The 17,331-nt window shown below is 37.0% G+C and overlaps 1 protein-coding gene across 2 annotated transcripts in view; it reads right to left on the bottom strand.

Annotated features, from left to right (window-relative positions):
* Window positions 1-7,671: 7,671 nt before the first annotated feature.
* Window positions 7,672-17,331, bottom strand: part of Mrpl3 (mitochondrial ribosomal protein L3) — a 46,406-nt gene continuing 36,746 nt past the window's right edge. Inside the window, exons 9-11 of one of the 2 annotated variants that reach the window (XR_007110254.1) lie at window positions 15,319-15,396; window positions 9,157-10,810; window positions 7,672-8,389 (exon numbers count right to left, since the gene is read on the bottom strand). Coding sequence is in view for 1 of the 2 variants with exons in the window: in XM_047564751.1 (XP_047420707.1) it covers window positions 10,658-10,810; window positions 15,319-15,396 (231 nt within the window). In the remaining variant the exon portion in view is untranslated. Of the gene's footprint in view, window positions 10,811-15,318; window positions 15,397-17,331 lie in introns of both variants that reach the window. The other variant, XM_047564751.1, reaches the window with a different exon arrangement.

Genomic DNA, 17,331 nt, shown 5'->3' with positions numbered 1-17,331 from the left:
TTAAATTGTGTATGTCTTCCTGATTTAGTTAGGGAGGATCATTTGTCTCTAGAAATTTGTTAATGTCTCTGATATTTTCTATATTGTTGGAGTATAGATTTTCAAAGTAGCTTCTAATTATGTATTTAAATTGTGTCTGTCATGATCTTTCCTTTTTTATCACAAATTCTAGTAATTCAGGTTTTCTCTCTCTTCTTTGTTAGTGTGACTAAGGGCTTATCAATTTTGTTTACTTTTTCAAAGAGCCAACTTTTTGTTTTGTCAATTTTTAAAATTTATTTTTATTGTAAACAAATGGGATACATCTTGTTTGTCTGTTTGTACATGAAGTAGAGGAATACCATTTGTGTAATCATACATTTACATAGGGTAATGGTGTTCGATTCATTCTGTTATTTTTTCCTCCCTCCCCACCCCCCACATATCTTTTCCCTCTATACAGTCCCTCCTTGTTTTGTCAATTTTTTGAATTGTTTCTCTTGTTTCAATTTCATTGATTTCAGCTCTGATTTTAATTATTTCCTGTCTTCCACTACTTTTGGTGTTGTTCTTTTCTTCTTTTTCTAGGGCTGTGAGATGTAATGTTAGGTCATTTAGTTTTTGACTTTTTATTCTTTCAATGTATGAGCTCACTGCAATGAACTTAATACTGTTTTCAAAGTGTCCCAGAGATTTTGATATGTTTTGTCATTGTTATTGTTTATCTCTATGAATTTTTTTATTTCTTTCCTGATGTCTTCTGTTATCATTGCATCATTCAAAGCATATTATTTAGTCTCCAGGTGTTGGAGTAGTTTTTGTTTATTTTATTATTGATTTCTAATTATATTTCATTATGGTCTGATAGAATACAAGGTAGTATCTCTATTTTTTTGTATTTACTAATGACTTCTTTGTAGCATAGCTTATGGTCTATTTTGGAGAAGGATCCATGAACTGCTGAGAAGAAAGTGTATTCGCTTAATGATGGATAAAATACTCTATACATGTCCATTGTCTATATCATTGATTATATTATTTAATTTGATAGTTTCTTTGTTCAGTTTTTGTTTGGAGGATCTATCCAGTGGTGAGAGCACAGTGTGTTAAAGTCCTCCAGTATTAATGTGTTTTGGTCTATTTGATTCTTGAAATTGAGAAGGGTTTGTTTGATGTACATAGATGCTCCATTGTTTGGGGCATAAATATTTATGATTGTTATTTCTTTTTGATTTGTTTCCCTTAAGCAGTATGAAATGTCCTTCTTTATCCCTTCTGATTAGCTTAGGTTTGAAGTCCACTTTATCTGAGGATGGCGACCCCTGCTTTTTTACTGAGTTCATGTGCATGGTATGTTTTTCCCCATTCTTTCACCTTATTCTGTGGATGTCTTTTTCTATGAGATGAGTCTCTTGAAGGCAGCATATTATTGGGTCTTTCTTTTTAATCTAATTTGCCAGTCTATGTCTTTTGCTTAATGAGTTTAGGCCATTAACATTCAGGGTTATTACTGTGATATGATTTGGACTCCTGGTCATTTTGGTTTATTTTTGGTTTTTAACTTGACTTGGTTTCTCCTTTTATTGGTTTTTTTCTTTAGGGTAGTTTCTCCCTTTGCTGACTTGTATTGTTGTTTTTCACTTCCTTCTCACGAAATATTTTTCTGAGAATTTTCTGTAGTGCAGGCTTCCTATTTATAACTTCTTTTAACTTTTGTTTATTGTGGAAAGATTTTATTTCATCATCAAATCTGAAGGTTAGTTTTGCTGGGTATAGGATTCTTGGTTGGCATTCATGTTCTTTCAGAGCTTGAAATATATTGTTCTAGGTCCTTCTAGCTTTTAGGGTCTGGGCTGAGAAATAAATCTGTACTGGTTTCCCCTTATATGTAATCTGATACTTTTCTCTCACAGCCTTCAAAATCCTATAAATAAATATTTTATATGTGAGGTATTTTCATTATAATGTGCCTTGGTGTGGACACATTGTAATTTTTTGCATTTGGTGTTCTGTAAACCTCTTGCATTTGATTTTCCATTTCATTCTTCAGGTTTGGGAAATTTTCTGATATTATTTCGTTAAACAGGTTGTTCATTCCTTTGGTTTGTATCTCTGTGCCTTCCTCAACCCCAAGAATTCTTAAATTTGTTCTTTTCATGATAATTCTTGGAGGTTCCATTCTTGATTTCTTACCTTCTCAGTTTGGTCAACTTTATTTTCAAGATTCAATATTTTGTCTTCATTATCTGAGATTCCAACTTCCACGAGATCTATTCTGTTGGTGATGCTTTCTTTTGGGTTTTTTATTTGGTTTATTGTTTCTTTCAAGTATTTCTGTTTGGAGTTTTTTCAGAATCTCTATCTCTTTATTGAAGTGCTCTTTTGCTTCCTGCATTTGCTCTTTTAAATGTTTATTGGAGTGATTATGCATTGCCTGCATTTGCTCTCTTATCTTTTGTTTTGCAGATCATTTTAATTATGCAGATTCTAAACTCTTTTTCTGTCATTCCTACCACCATGGTGTCATTAGATTCTATCAAAATAGCATCTTGGTTTGTTAGGGACATTTTCTTCCCCTGTTTTTTCATATTGTTTCTGTATATTCCCCTCTAGCAGTGAAGAGCTGAGGTATTGCAGCTTCCCCCCTCTAGGTTTGTTGTAACCTGTACGTTTCCAGTACCTTTCCTTTGAGGGGGAGATCAATATTAGCAGTATCCAATACAAACAATAGGCAGTCCTAAACCAGATAGCCCCTATGAAGACATTAATAGTATTGTAAAAAACATATAGGATGAGTTCAGTTATTATCTAACAGTATAGCCAATAGGCTTGCAATGAGTTCTACAACTTCTAATGGTGGATAAAGTGGATGGGGGAGGGTATAGGATGTAACTGTTAATGCGATAAGAAGTGAGTATATAGAGGTCCCAGATCAAGGGAAGAGTGAGAGCGGGATCAAAAGAAGTTGGTCTTTAGCATGAGAAATGGGAGAAAGAGACTCTGAGGAAATAGGTAAACACAAGGAAAATAGAGTAAGAAAAAAAAGAAAGTCTGTGGTTCATAGTCATCCACCACTCAAACCCCCAGTCCTCAATATCTGGATGCGAACGTGGTACCTGTCAGTCTCCTGCAGGTGGCTCAGGATGGGAGTTGCCACATCCAAAGATGGTGGCCATGCCCTCAGGGGTAATTCAAAATGTCTGCACCAGCCTCCAAACTCGTTGGGGCATCCATGATTCAGGCGGGCGCTGAGTCAGGGGTTCAGAAATGGTGAGGGGTGGGTGGTTGCAGTCTGGGATCTGGAAGCAGAAAGCTGATGTTTTTGAAGAATACATTCTCTCTCTGGTGGGATCTACCTATGTTTCTAATGGTAGATTTAGGTGATGCATTCCCAGGTGGGATATTACATAAGTGAGTTATCTCTTCAGTGGATCATATTTGGTGACATATGGCAGTTGTCCGTTCCTCACAGGTCATGCTAATTTTGACCACCTGGTAGTCACTCTATGGTTAGTACTTCTCCCTTTCAATAATAAGCAATTTGTGGGGAGACACGTTAAGACCTTACAAATAGATGTGCTGCTTCCCAATAAAACTCACCTCAATTTAGTATCCATTGATGTTTCTTGTCTGAACCAATGTTTACCATGATGGTTGAAAAATGACACAAAGTTAATAATAAGTCTGAATTTTCCAACTCTAGTGCTCCTTTCATATTTATCCAACTATTGTAGCCAGTGGCCCTCCTTCTCCCTCATTGAGTTGTTACTATAGGTATAGGCCCATGGATTTCCATTTTCTGTTAAAATTAGTATGCTGACTTTTAAAAGTATGTTTCTGGATTTGTTCAAATTTAAAAATTTACTTATTATTGACTGTACCACATGAGATTTGTTCATTCTTACAGCAGTGTCTGGTTTACAGTCTGGAAAGATGAGTCTTCCTCCTATGGCTTTATTACTCTGGATGAATTTTACATTTCACCATTTTAATAAAATTATACTCCCACGCTTTTCATTCTCACTACTTCCCTCAATGCTGGTGGAATTAGATTACAATGGATCTGCAGTGAATCTACAAACTTACAAGTAATGGGCAATTTTTATAACATGTAGTCTTTTCACCAGCAGCAAGTTTGCTTTCCATTTATTCAAGTTTCAAGCTGGCCAATAACATTTCTAATGGGCATATATTCTGTAAAAAGCAGAGTATACAGATGTGCTATTTCTCTGTGGGATTCTAGAATGACTAAACTTTCACAAGGACATCATTGTGGTTCTGCCATCAATAAGAGCAAAGCAAGTGAAATAATCAAGGAAATGGAAAAAACAAACTAAAAGATTTTTTAGTATGTTCATTTTATTCACCAAATAGACCTTCTGGAGTTCCTACATATCACCTGCCAGGCACTGTGGTAGACAAAGGGACACGAGTGGAAAACCAGATCAGAGAAAAGCAAATAAGATAATCAGACAGAAGAATAGAAATAGGAAACCTGCTTAACACACCAGGGCTGAAGTGCTGACTGGAAAATGAGTCTGATGATGTGATTTGATAAAATGTAATACTATTAATTCACGATGTGTTAATGTACAAGCTGGGGAGATTCGTTCTTATTTATGCTAGATAGGAGCACATAAAGCAGAAAAAAGGTATGTCTGACTTTTTACCTCATCACGAGTGCTTCCCTCTTTAAATCCAGCCCCACTGAACAGAACTGCCTGCAAAGGGCAGAGACGTCCAGTACCATTGGAGAGTGTGCAGATCTTTGCTTTCTGCGCTCTGCAGTAAACAATTAAGATCACCAGATAACACTGGCTGCACAAGGAATGGGTCTCAGGTGCACTCAACTCCTTTTTTAGCCTTTATCAGCTTTTCAGCACCTTTGGGAATCTGTCAAGTCTGTTTAGAGACTTCAGTTTGTGTTACTGTAAATGCTGGCAGAACCGGGGGCCCTGGGATGTGGTTGGGATCACTCATCTGTCAGATTAGGCTGCAGCCTTCAGGTGCAAGCCTCGTGCGTCTGGGGGGGAGAGGTGGCCTGTGTAACCGCTCTGTAGTGCCAGTTCTGGGCTTCCTTCACCCTCCCTTCATCCTAACACTACCTCCCGTGCTCTCCTAACTTCTCGATTTGTCATCAGTGAACAGTAATATAATGAACATTTACTATGTCCAAATCGTTCTGGATAAATGGAAGGGAAATAAAGGAAATCTAAGTGGAACCTAGGATTCAGTTCCAGTTTCAAATTAGTCACTCACAAAAGCCTCCATCCCTGCCTTCCTCCTCAGTCTTTCCTTTCTTTTGAGAGATAGCCTGACCTACCATAAAGGCCACATATATGGCAAGACTGTATATACGTGAAAATATACATAACTAATTATTTTATTGCTGTGCAAGAAAGATAGGAAAGATGGAGTAGGGAGAGATCCTGAGTCCACAAACCAGGCTAGAAATAGTTTACAGTTTTGGGGAGTAAGGAAGACACATAAAGGGTTCAGTATTACTTGATTTGAGCAAGCATGTTCTGACAGGAGGGACAAGGATCTTCCAACACTTCTCCCTGGTGGGACTGTCATGCAGCCCCCTGTGTACCGAATGTCCTCTGAAGCAGGGCCGTGACAACCCCTGCCCTCTCCTGACTTCACACAGATACACACAGTTGTGGTTGTCGAGTGTTGGTGCTGCTGAACTGCCCCACGAAACACCCATCGACAGCAGGCAAATCCTCAACCTTCTTCCTGTTTGAGGATGGTGAAGAGTGCTGACAGACATCGATTTCACTCAACTATAAACAGGAATGTCGTGAACCAGTTCCACATTCCAGTGGTCAATTGCCCCACATTCAAGTCTGTTCTTCCTCACATTCTCTTGGGAGTCTGGGTCCATCCCAGCCCTTCAAGATTCTGGAAATATTGGACTGGGGTCTTAGAAATTGTGACGTTGTGGCATGCAGCCAGAGTGGACAACTTTGCTAGGTTAATGTTAAGACTTGGCTTTGTGAACCTGTGTGTCCCATGTGCTTCCTTCCTTTGTCCTCTTGTTTGGGTGGGTCTAGCTCTGAAGAGGGTTAGCTCTGGTAAACCAATCTTACAGCTCCCTTTCCACTGTAGGTGATGGGAGAGAGGTGGGAAGTGGAGAATGTAACTTTCGTGATTCTTTCAGATGCATGAAGAACTCCAGGAAAATGTGCCTAAGCCATGTCTACTGGTGTAGCCGTGGGGCAGGAGACTCCTGTCTCCCCACAGCTGAAGAGAGGGCTTTTCTCAGTGGTTGTTCACCAGAATGAGTAGAAAATCTGTGCAAATGGAAGCTGGGGCTCTGCCCTGAATGGGTGACTTGGAATGCAAAGGTGACCTTCAGTTCTTTTTCTACATTAGCCACTTGCTGTATATTTGGAAAAATCACATAATCTCTAAGTCTCAATGTGCTCATCTATAAACAGAGATAACAACTACGGAGCAGGGTGGCTGAGGATTACATGAGCAACTACGTGCAAAACATTCAATACAATGAGTACACCATAAATGCCAAGTGGGTTAACTCCTACCTTCAGGTCATAAGGGAGAGGGCCCGACTGAGGCCTGGGAGGGAGGATTCAATGCTTGAGTCAACTCTGAGGATCTGCTGGTGTAACTTCACACCAGCTTTTCTTAAGATGTCTAAAGCATGTTGGCTACAAAAAGAAAACAGTAGTCTTGATCTAGCCTAATTAATAGAAAAAAGAGTCAAGTTACACAGATTATTTTTTAATTTTTCCTAAACTTTTGACACTTGCTGCAAGTGCAGGAGAAGAAAAAGAAATAAGAGTAAATAAAAAATAATGCTAACTTTGAAACTTCAGGCAAGTTAAGACTGCTTGTTTCATTGGTGATTTTACCATTGATTCAAGATATTGAAGTATAGAGTAACACATTTCTAAAGCAACCAAAACCAATACAACACATATTTAGGTATGAGATTAAATAACACTTCAAAATAAAAAGGTTTTATCAGCCACTAACAAAACCTTAAACAAAACAAAACAAAAACTAGCCTAGTCCCTTTCCGCTGCTTGTTTTGTTCTAACACACTTGATGATACCTAACACTGGTTTAGTTTTATAGGATGTTGAGCATTTTCCCAAGAGAATATTCTCACACAAATATAAAAACACCTTAAATGCAAAATACAATACACCTAAAAAATATTACTCATTACATTTTTATAAAAATTTCTCCAGTTTGAGTTGCTTTAGGGAGATTCCCAATGAACTGGCCTGGGTTCCACAAATGACTTGTTTATCTGTACAGCATGTAGATTTAGGTGGGTGGTCTGTACATTGGTATTACCTGAGGAGGTTTAAAAACCGGAATCTGGATCCCTCCCCAAGATTCTGGAAATACTGGCCTGTGGTTTCAAAAGCCTGTGAGGTCTTAACTTGCAACCAGTGAACTGTGCCAGGTGAAGGTACCACTGTGGAGATTACCTGTGCCTGGTGTGTTCCCTTTGTCTTCTCTTGACCTCATCATAAATGTGTATCTTAATGACTCCTGGTTAACAGAAACTTGGTCCTCTCTTTGTGGTATGTGGTGTCTAAAAGAGGGTTTTAGATCAAATCAAACTCACAGCAGAGCCTTCCTCATTGCTTACTGGCCAGGGAAAGAGAAACGAGCCAGGTGAGGAGATGCTGACTGTTTGGTATGCAGGAAACTTAAGTTTTTATACAACAGATCTTTTCCCTTTTTTTTTTTCCCTTCAGTGCTGGGACTAAACTCTGGATCTTGCACAAACTAGGCCAACGCTCTATCACTGAGCTGTCCCACCAGCCCTCTTACTTGCTCACTCTTGCCTATATATTGTCACCTGTTCTTTCATTGTTGGTGATATTTTAGCAGCAGGCTGGCTGTTATTAGCAACCTGTCAAACTGGGGGAGGGGAAGATCCACAGAGCAGTGAGGTATCAGACAGTTAGCAGAATAAAATGGACAGTCAGCCAATGGCTTTGATGCCATCTTTACTTCATCATATTAACACACTGCTTTACATGCTCACAGAATCCATTTATTATTGTTCCCTTTTGACACAGTCCCATTAATATAGTCATCCATGTTTCTTTGTCAGGAGTTTTGTGATGGAGTATTTAGTTAGTTCCTTCCCAAATAAAGCAAATTCAGTGCAATGTCAGAACTTGATGGATGCCTTATCTTTTCTTTTTCTTCTTCAAAACAACAAACTTTCTAAATGCCCTAAAATATACTTGGTGCTTAGTCTGCTTCTGGAGAATCAAGATCACAACCATCACTTCCTCATGCACCTCCTATGCCAAGATTCTTTCGCCAGTTAAAAATCAGATTTGCTTTTTTGATGATACGAACTGCATTCATTAAGATTAATTTGGCCCATCTAACTTGAGTAGACCACCTCATTAATCTAAAAAGAATGAAAAACAACGCATGACACAGACTGCTGTAAGTTCTTTGCAAATAGCATCTAAAAGTAGAAAAGCAAATGAAATTGAGGCTGGCAACCCTGCGTACTCACATCTCCAGCTTTCTGGGGGGCAAGGACACTATGAATACTCTCATTTCAGGGAATCCTAGGAAATTGCTGGAGGCAGAAACCGAATGGTAGTCATGGTCTGTCTGGTAAGGCATGCCTTCAGAGACTGTCATTTACAACAATAAAACTGGAATGGTTTGTTGTGACCCCCTGGACAGTGTCTGTTCTGTTGTGAAGATCTTCCTATACAGAAAACAGGTAGCCATGAAATGGCACATATCTGCCCAAGGCAGCCTTGGAGCCTGGCAGCCTACTTCTGCCTGCCCATCTTCAAATGTTTCTTGGTTCAGCAGTTTAGCAAAACAGGTATCAGCAACATGTCCTACCTCATCACTAAACTGCTCCACTCTAAATCTATTTATAAAAACATGGTAAGTAGCACAAGTCCACTGTCGCAGCTACAGTTCTGCAAAAGTGGGGAGAACTTCCAAAGAGGAATTCAGGCAAAACAGGTAGCAGTGGACATTTTTGGAATAATGTACAGTCTACCAAGTGAATCAGTCATGGAGAAGCAAACAAGGTAGATGGTGGGAGGACATCACACTGTAGAGTAGGAGGCAATTTTCCAAGACTGGATGTCATAAGAAGCTGAGGTTGTATTTCTACTTTGAGTAATACAAACATTTAAAGGTACTCACATATTTGTCCCCGGTCCCAACAATAGATGCAGGTCAGTAATTTGAATGGGGCTCTTTCCTCCCACACTGGGTTTTCACTGCGACACAATGATTTAGGATGAAGGTCCAGCTTTGCTGGAAACAGGAAGGGCTCTCATTTTGACACATCTGTTTTCAAAGACTGGTTCTTTCACTACTGAAACAATCAAAACAAAATAAGCTGCTGAATGTGAATACTCCTGCAGACTGGTGGAATTTACTTTGCATATCAGGCACCCTTAATTTCTTGTGTGTGATTGTGTTCTAACACTCTTTACACTAAAAAAAGAAAAACAGGCCACAGTTCAGGTTTCATTTAAATTTACTTGTGGGAACAAGCCATGGAAGTCATCCTTAGATTCTAGTCCTTGTTTGCACTTGAGTATTGAAGGTTTCAAAAAGCACTCCTATTGACTCTGAAATACTTCTTAGTCTTGTAAATATACCCTTACATTCGTCATGTGTAAGAAATGCTTTCACTGAGAGTTTAGTGTGACAACTGACATTATCAGATTCACCACTGCCCGTGCCCTTGTGGAGACAGGACAAATCAATATTAGCATTTAGGTTTCTGCTACCCCAGCAGGTAGTGGGGGCAGGAAGTTCCTGGAAAGGAAGAAGGATTATGAATACTTAGTTTAACTTTAAAGCAGGTGTCTGATCTCTTGGTTTGCCCGAAGCCTACGAAATTACATAAGGTTCAGCATTTTCCCTATTTTATTATTTGCAGTTAACACTAAGTATGTTGGAACAAATGTCTAACTGAATGAAGTTCAGTTACAAAAAGGTTCCCCACTTCAAGACAAAATCTGAGGTCATAAATTAGGTTCAAGCTCAAATCAGAACTTGACCTGAGAGGGCTCTACCACTGAGAAATGAATTGTCTCTACATTCAAAATTGCTCAAGAGAAGGTATCTAGCATTGCCCGTGCTCAAAAGAGGTAAGCAGGCCAGTGCTGGGACTATGTATTCCCTATCCATAGTTGTGACTTATAACAGAATTGTTTCTTTAATTTAAATAAAAATCTCATTTTCTCCCTTTAAGGCTCTAAAATGTATAAGAAAAACAAAAATGAGTTTTAGGAAAAATTTTTTTTTTTAATCCAAATAGGTCACACCATAGTCCCCATATGTTTTTCTGTTTCATAATCATCCCTTCACAAACAATGACAAACCTTTAATGAAAGTTAAATTTATAAACACCTTAAGACAGCTCAGGAAATATGTAAAAAAAAAAAAAAGGAAGTCCGCAAATTAAAAATATTTTGCTAATATACAAACTGTCAATTTGGCAAATGCAAACTACTTAACTGGTTTATTTAATGTGGGGGAATTTTTCTAACAAAACTCAGTTGGGGTAGGTGATATAATTATGCCCTTTGACAGGTACAGTATTGTTGCGACTATGAAAGAAATATATAATATTATTGTTCTGGTTCATTAAGGTTCACAGACTATGAAAGGTTCTGCCAAGTCCAATGGGTTAGGAAAACGTAATAGAAGGTGCACTGGGCTGACACACATCTTCATCATACAAATCTTCTGGTAGTTCTTCTTCATCTCCATCAGGAAAATAGGTAGGGAATGGTAGATTTTTACTGAAATCCTTATAGGCAGGCAGATGAGAATCTCTGACCTGGGGGGAGAAGGCAAAAATCTTAGTAAGTGCTACCAATAAGCTACTTAAAGGTAGTCTAATGGGGATATAGCTCAGGGGTAGAGTGTTGCCTAGCATCTGCAAAGACCTGCCTTTGGTCCTCAGTACTATGGGGAGGTGAGAGGAAGTAGCCTATTTTACCTATTATTTATAACCAAAGATTATTGGTTCCTACATTTTTTTCTAACAAATAACAAGGATTACATATGCAGAATAAAAAGAACTCAGTTAATGCATTCTTTTTAATTCCAATAAATTTGGTTAATTCAGTGACTTCAGAAAACAATCTCACTCCAGTTAATCAGCTACCTCATCGGAATAAAATCACCTATTATCAATTTTTATTTTATCATAACATAAATTAACTGTCCAATTGTGAAATCATATTTTAAAATTACTACTCAAATACAAATTAAATCCAGGTTCACTTTTCAAATATAAAGAGATGATACAAACTATAAATATGGTACCTAACAATTATCCACTTTAGTATTTTCTTATCTATTTTTCTAACTTTATTTTCTACATTTTATAAATTTTTTGAGCTGAGATTTAAAAACAAATTTTACTAGCACTTATGTTAATCTTAACTCTAAGAACATAATTAAAAATATCACCTTCTATTTAGGAAATTAGCTTACATTTAGTAAACAGCATTCTTATTGAGAAGTTAAAGAGAATAATATTTAGCAAAAACAATAATAAACTAATAAGTCTTTATAATAGCTGTTAACTCTGTATGTTCTTAAAAAATCCTAATTATGTTTGTGATTTCATAGCCCAGGGAATTTAGCATTGATATTGATATGATCTCAAATGTTTGGTTTTATTTTTAGAAAAATTATTGGGTTCTTCAAAGTTTCTGACTCATTCCATAGCCTTTACTGAGAAAGAAATTTTTAAAAAATGTAATTATGTACACAGAATAAAATAAAGCACATTCATTTTGGCAATAAGAAATGAATAATTTAGTTGAAGTAACTACACAGCTGCTCAGAACAACTAAGTATAGAAAAATTGGTGTATTTTAATCTCTTACTAAAATTGTTCCAAGAAATGATCAGTAAAGTTGCCCAGAAGAAAATAAACTTATTTATTATTTTCCAATTCACTAATTTTGGGTTGGGCCTTAAGTAGGAAAAAAATTCAATGATATTTAAACTTTCTGTGCTTATTTGATATATAAAAATTATCATAAATGATCCAAACAGTTGATTTTCTATCGTAACCGGGGAATATTTGAGACAACAAAAGCACTGATAATATATTCTAAGTGTAAACGCTACAGTACTATCACTCATTGATCTGAAACATAATGTCTCATCTACATATTTTTGTCTTGGTGATTCTACAGTTAAAAGCCAAGTCTGTAGTCAATCTTTAACAAGTGTGTAAGACTGTATGGTATGTGTTTTTCTGTAATTTTACCTTGGCTTTATTATCTCCCTGCCTTCACCAAGAGTCCTTCAACTATCATTTTATATTTCTGTCTTCTGGCAACCTAGTTCACATCCTTTAAAACCATGCATATATGAAAATAAACCCAAATTCTGTATTAGGACATAAGATCAAACATAAATAAGTAGAATTTAATAACATATACCACATTATGCTGTAAACAATACTTCTTTAAGTTCTCTTAATACATTTAGTGAATCCAAACAGCACAAAGAAAGCACTCATGCTAATTAAACAGGTTGGTCATTCCTAAGACTATCTTTACTAACTTTAGGTTCTCAAAAGCAAGTTATCGGCAGCCCAGAACTGTGAAGGAGCAAACTTCCTGAGAAGTGAGACAACGTTGTTAATGTATCTGCCTCCAGCCAATGGCTCAATCCCCATTTGCAAGGGAGGCTCATTCACCTGCTCTCACTGGAAGAATGGAAACAATGGAGGGAAAAGATTCACGAAGCAGTTGATATTTAAAAAGTAAACCCACCAGACACTCCCCTAAACCCACATCTTAAACTTTGGGACAGACATTTGTTTAAGTTATTTAGGTACCATATATTCAAAGTTTATTTTTTTATTTTTTATTTTGTTTAATTGAAAGAGGGTTGTTGGTAATATACTCACTAGTGTGTTACTATAGACTAGACATTTCTCTGATGTTCTAATTTCTCAAAATACATTTAGACTCTTCTTTCTAGTCTTCAGTGTGCCTACTGAATATCTTCCATAAGAACAAACCATCATTGGTTAATAGAGAGGATAGAGTTCTTTGAAGCAATCATTTATTAACATGGATAGTAAATATGAATAATAAGTATTGCTGGTTATAAACCATTTGTAATGACCAGATCACAATAGCATTGTATACTCTATACTTTTTTAAGAAAATTGACTTATTCTTTCTGCTGGTGCCTAAGGGGTTATGCAGCCTAAGAAGTCCCAGCAGGGGTAAGGGTCAGCTAGAAAGCCAGTGGAGAACCTGGTGTGTAGTCGGGCAAAAAAGGAAGCTCTGACAACATTTAAAGATTGATCTGCTATTCAGTATGATTCTATTGTGGAAAGAAATCTTTTTTTTCCTCCTGTATTAAATAAGCTGTGGTATTCATATCCAGTAACGAATCTGGAATGTGTTGTGGAGAGTGGTGACAGAATGGGAGAGCAGTGACTGAGATTGGGGGTCTCTGCTGACCTCATGGCTGTGGTATGCCTGGTACCTGGGAACGTTTCTATGCAAAGGCATAGGATGCCTAGCTGTTTTGTTAATACTCTGCATGAGGAGGCTCTCTGCAAGAGTCCTATCAGCTTTGACCTTGATCTCAGGCACAGAGCTCCTGGGAACAGAGGAATTCTCATACTAGACAACCACAATGTTTCACCAGCTCTGCTACTCTTAAGCCTGCCCACTTAAGTAACTTTAAATAATGGACCTTCTTGATAGATGTTTCTAAGTTTCTGTAACTTTCTGAGTACAAAGAATAATGCTTGCATAGTCTTTAAACTGATAAGGAGACAAATATAAATAAAGATTGCTGGCCTAACTCTTTAGATCTGCTTCTCTCTTTAGAGAGCAGCACACCACCTGATCCCAGCTTTAATCTTCAAAATCTGAGTGTGTGAGTCTTTGTTTTCTAACTCCTCATCGCTCCTCGCCAGAACCGCAAGTTTGGCTGCACAGGATGTGGCAATGTGAGCTAGGGATACACTGAATTATGAAGTCTATAATGTTATGTATGACTGGATTGCTAGGGACTGGAAGCTTACTGTGAAATATGAAAACTTAGGGGGGAAAAAAACTTGTAGAAATTCATCAAATACATTTCTTTCTTTAAAATAAATGAGAATAATCCAAGTAAGAAGAGAAGTATTTCAGAAAAGGAGTTTTAAAAGGCAAAACTTTTTAACTATTGTAAGATTTAAAAATATATATTTTATGCTATTAATGGACCCTACTTTAGTAATGACAGAATACATAATGAAACACCCAATTTAAGAAAACAGGTTTATCTGGGCACGGTGGCACATGCCTATAATTCCAGATACTAGGGTGGCAGAAGTAAGAGCATTCCAAGTTTGAATCCAGCCTGGACAACTTAGTGAGACCCTGTCTCAACATTAAAAAAATAAATAAATAAATAAATAAAATAAAAAGGACTGGTGATATAGATGTTCAATCGCCAGTATCACAAAAAACAAAACAAAAAAATCCCAACAAATTAACCCTGAGGTTTCATGTTTTCTTTTCGTGGCTATTGTTAGAAAATCAATGAAGAATTGTACTTCTGGGATTAGCTGACATCACTTCTACTACCACATATAGTTTCAGAATGGAAGATTCAAAACTCAGAAGTAATAGAATTTGTATTACATTGGCCTAAATCCCAGATGGAATAATTATTTTGCATTTTATTTGATGGGAATAAGTCCCTGAGAGTTTAAGAATTTTTTCCTTCAAATCCATCTGCACAGCATGTTTGTTTTCTTTCTTTCCTTTTTGAATTTTTCTAAAATAAAAATATATATTTTAGGAAAACACTTAATGGTGTAATCAGCAGTGCTAGCACTAACAATAAAATGTCATTTTTGAAAATGTTCACTTGAGCCACCTTTCTGGATGGACTCTGAAATTCTCACCTCACACATTTCCAGTTCTTCTGTCAAAGTAAAAAAAACAACAATAACAATAATAAAAACCAAACCAAACAAAACCGTTTTTTTTTTTTTGGGGGGGGAGGCAGAAATACATTGCTATTTTGGCAACTGTTTAATCCCAATATCTTCTTTATAGTCCTAAAGATCCTTCTGCCTACTGGCTCTACCTCTTTCACAGTTCTTGTTTTTATAGGCACAGGACTTAAGATTACTTTGTAGTACATTTATTTTCCTCCCTCTACTCGGGTACTATTAAGAAGCAGAGGAAATCTGGAAAACAAAACAAAACAAACAAACAAACAAACAAAAAACACCCCTCTACTTGGGCCAAAGGAGAATTTATGGCATATCTATGAACAAGAAAAAATACATATAGTTATACATACCTTTACTAAACAATTTGTATGTCCAGGTACAGAGCCATTTACATAGATTATATTATGTTTTGTGTTTATTCTCCACACCTAAAACATAAAATGAAACCAACCTTTAAGAGTTAAAAATTTAACCAGGCTGCCTCGCCAGGTACAAGAGAGAGACATTTTGACCATTTCTGCATTTGAACTCTCCGGGCACACAATAAGATGAGGGCTCAAGGAAGGCACAGGTGGCTCAGCCTAAAATAAGCACACTTCTTTCAAGACATTTGTGAGGTCATATACTGGGTTCCCTCCAACCTCACCTCTGTGGTTCAAGCGGGGAGAGACGTGCTTGCTACTAGCATTTTTAGCTGATGTAGGTTACAAGGTATTGGGTGGTTTGGTTTAGAGAAGTCCCCTTGATATTTGGAGGAGCCTTCAGGCCATTTCCTGGAAGAATCTGGAGGACCTTTTGCCAAGTTTCTAGGAATCTGTCCCAGAAGCTAAGGATCAGAATTTCCTGACTGTAGTAAAGGCAAGGATCCCTAAGGAGTTTTCATGAGGGGTGGGGGGCTATCTATTGAGTTGTTCTAAAGAGGGACAGATTGCCAGATGCTATTTTTATGGACTGGAACTCCCTTGGATTTTTTTTTTTTCCTTGCATCACTGGAGAATTCCATATTTTTGTAAGATATGCAGATACATTTTTTTTTTTTTTTTTTTTTTTTTTTTTTTTTGCGGTGCTGGGGATTGAACCCAGGGCCTTGTGCTTGCGAGGCAGGCACTCTACCAACTGAGCTATATCCCCAGCCCAGATACATATTTTTTTAAAGGACAATCTATAGGTCTGGATTTCCATGGAGATTCAGTTTTTGCTGTTAGCTGGGTTAAAGAGTTAACCCTGCATAAGTTTGGTAATAAAATATCATTCAAGTTTTGAAAAAAAAAAAAAGTTGAAAATTTGAGAATATGCTTATATTAAAATAAGCATTATGTTATAAAAGCTGAGAAAGTAGCCTATGAAAGTATAATAATATTTGCACATCAAATGTTGAGTAAGAACTGAAAAACTTCAAATGCGATCTGATGATTTATAATATAAGATCATAACAGATATGTCTTATAGAAGAAACAGAAAACTCTCATTTAAAATAGAAATTTTGTCAGATGTAGTGGTGTACACCTGTAATCCCAGTCATTCACAAGGATGAGGCAGGAGGCTCACAAGTTCAAAGCCAGACTCAGCAACTTACTGAGATCTTAAGGAACTTAATAAAACCCTGTCTCAAAATAAAAAAAAAACAAAAAGGGCTGGGGATGTAGTGCAGTGGTAATGAGTCCCTGGGTTAAATCTTGAGTACCAAAAAACAAAACAAAACAAAACAAAACAACAACAACAAAAAAAGACATTTGACTGAATGATCAAGACTACTTGAATATCTCAATGCACTCTGTTGGAACCATTAAGAACAGCAAAGTGAAAATTCAATTTTGTTTTTAGTTAATACTAGCCTGCTGCAACCAGAAACTAGGAGTTCACGACTCACTAGATCTAATTTCTAAAATAAGTGGGATGAGCAACAGCCTTCAAAAAGATCTTCACAATGACTTTATGGCATTTGTGGGTAAATGGATGGATTTGGAGACTCATAGCAAGTGAAATAAGCCAGTCCCCAAAAGTCAAAAATTGAATGTTTTCTTTAATATTTAAAAGCTAATCCAAAATAAGAGGGAGGGATTAAAAAAAATAGGAAATCAGCAGAGTAGATGAAGGGGAATGAATGAAAGGGAGAAGGAATGGGATTGGGAAAGACAGTGGAATGAATCTGACCTAACTTTGCTGTGGACATAAATGAATATACACCCCAGTGAATCTCACCATCATGTACATCCACATACACTCATTAAAAGAAAAAAAACTATAATTAAATAGCAGAGAGACCTTGGAGGGGAAGGAACAGGGGGTGAGAGGAAGAAGGGAAAGAGGAAATATTGGGGACTGAATCAAAACGATGCTTTTATAATTAAGTCATAGTATAT

This window comes from Sciurus carolinensis, chromosome 9 (genome assembly GCF_902686445.1).
Source record: "Sciurus carolinensis chromosome 9, mSciCar1.2, whole genome shotgun sequence".
NCBI classification, from domain to species: Eukaryota; Metazoa; Chordata; class Mammalia; order Rodentia; family Sciuridae; genus Sciurus; species Sciurus carolinensis.
Note: the sequence above shows the minus strand (reverse complement) of the source record. Positions and strands in the feature narration are given on the sequence as shown.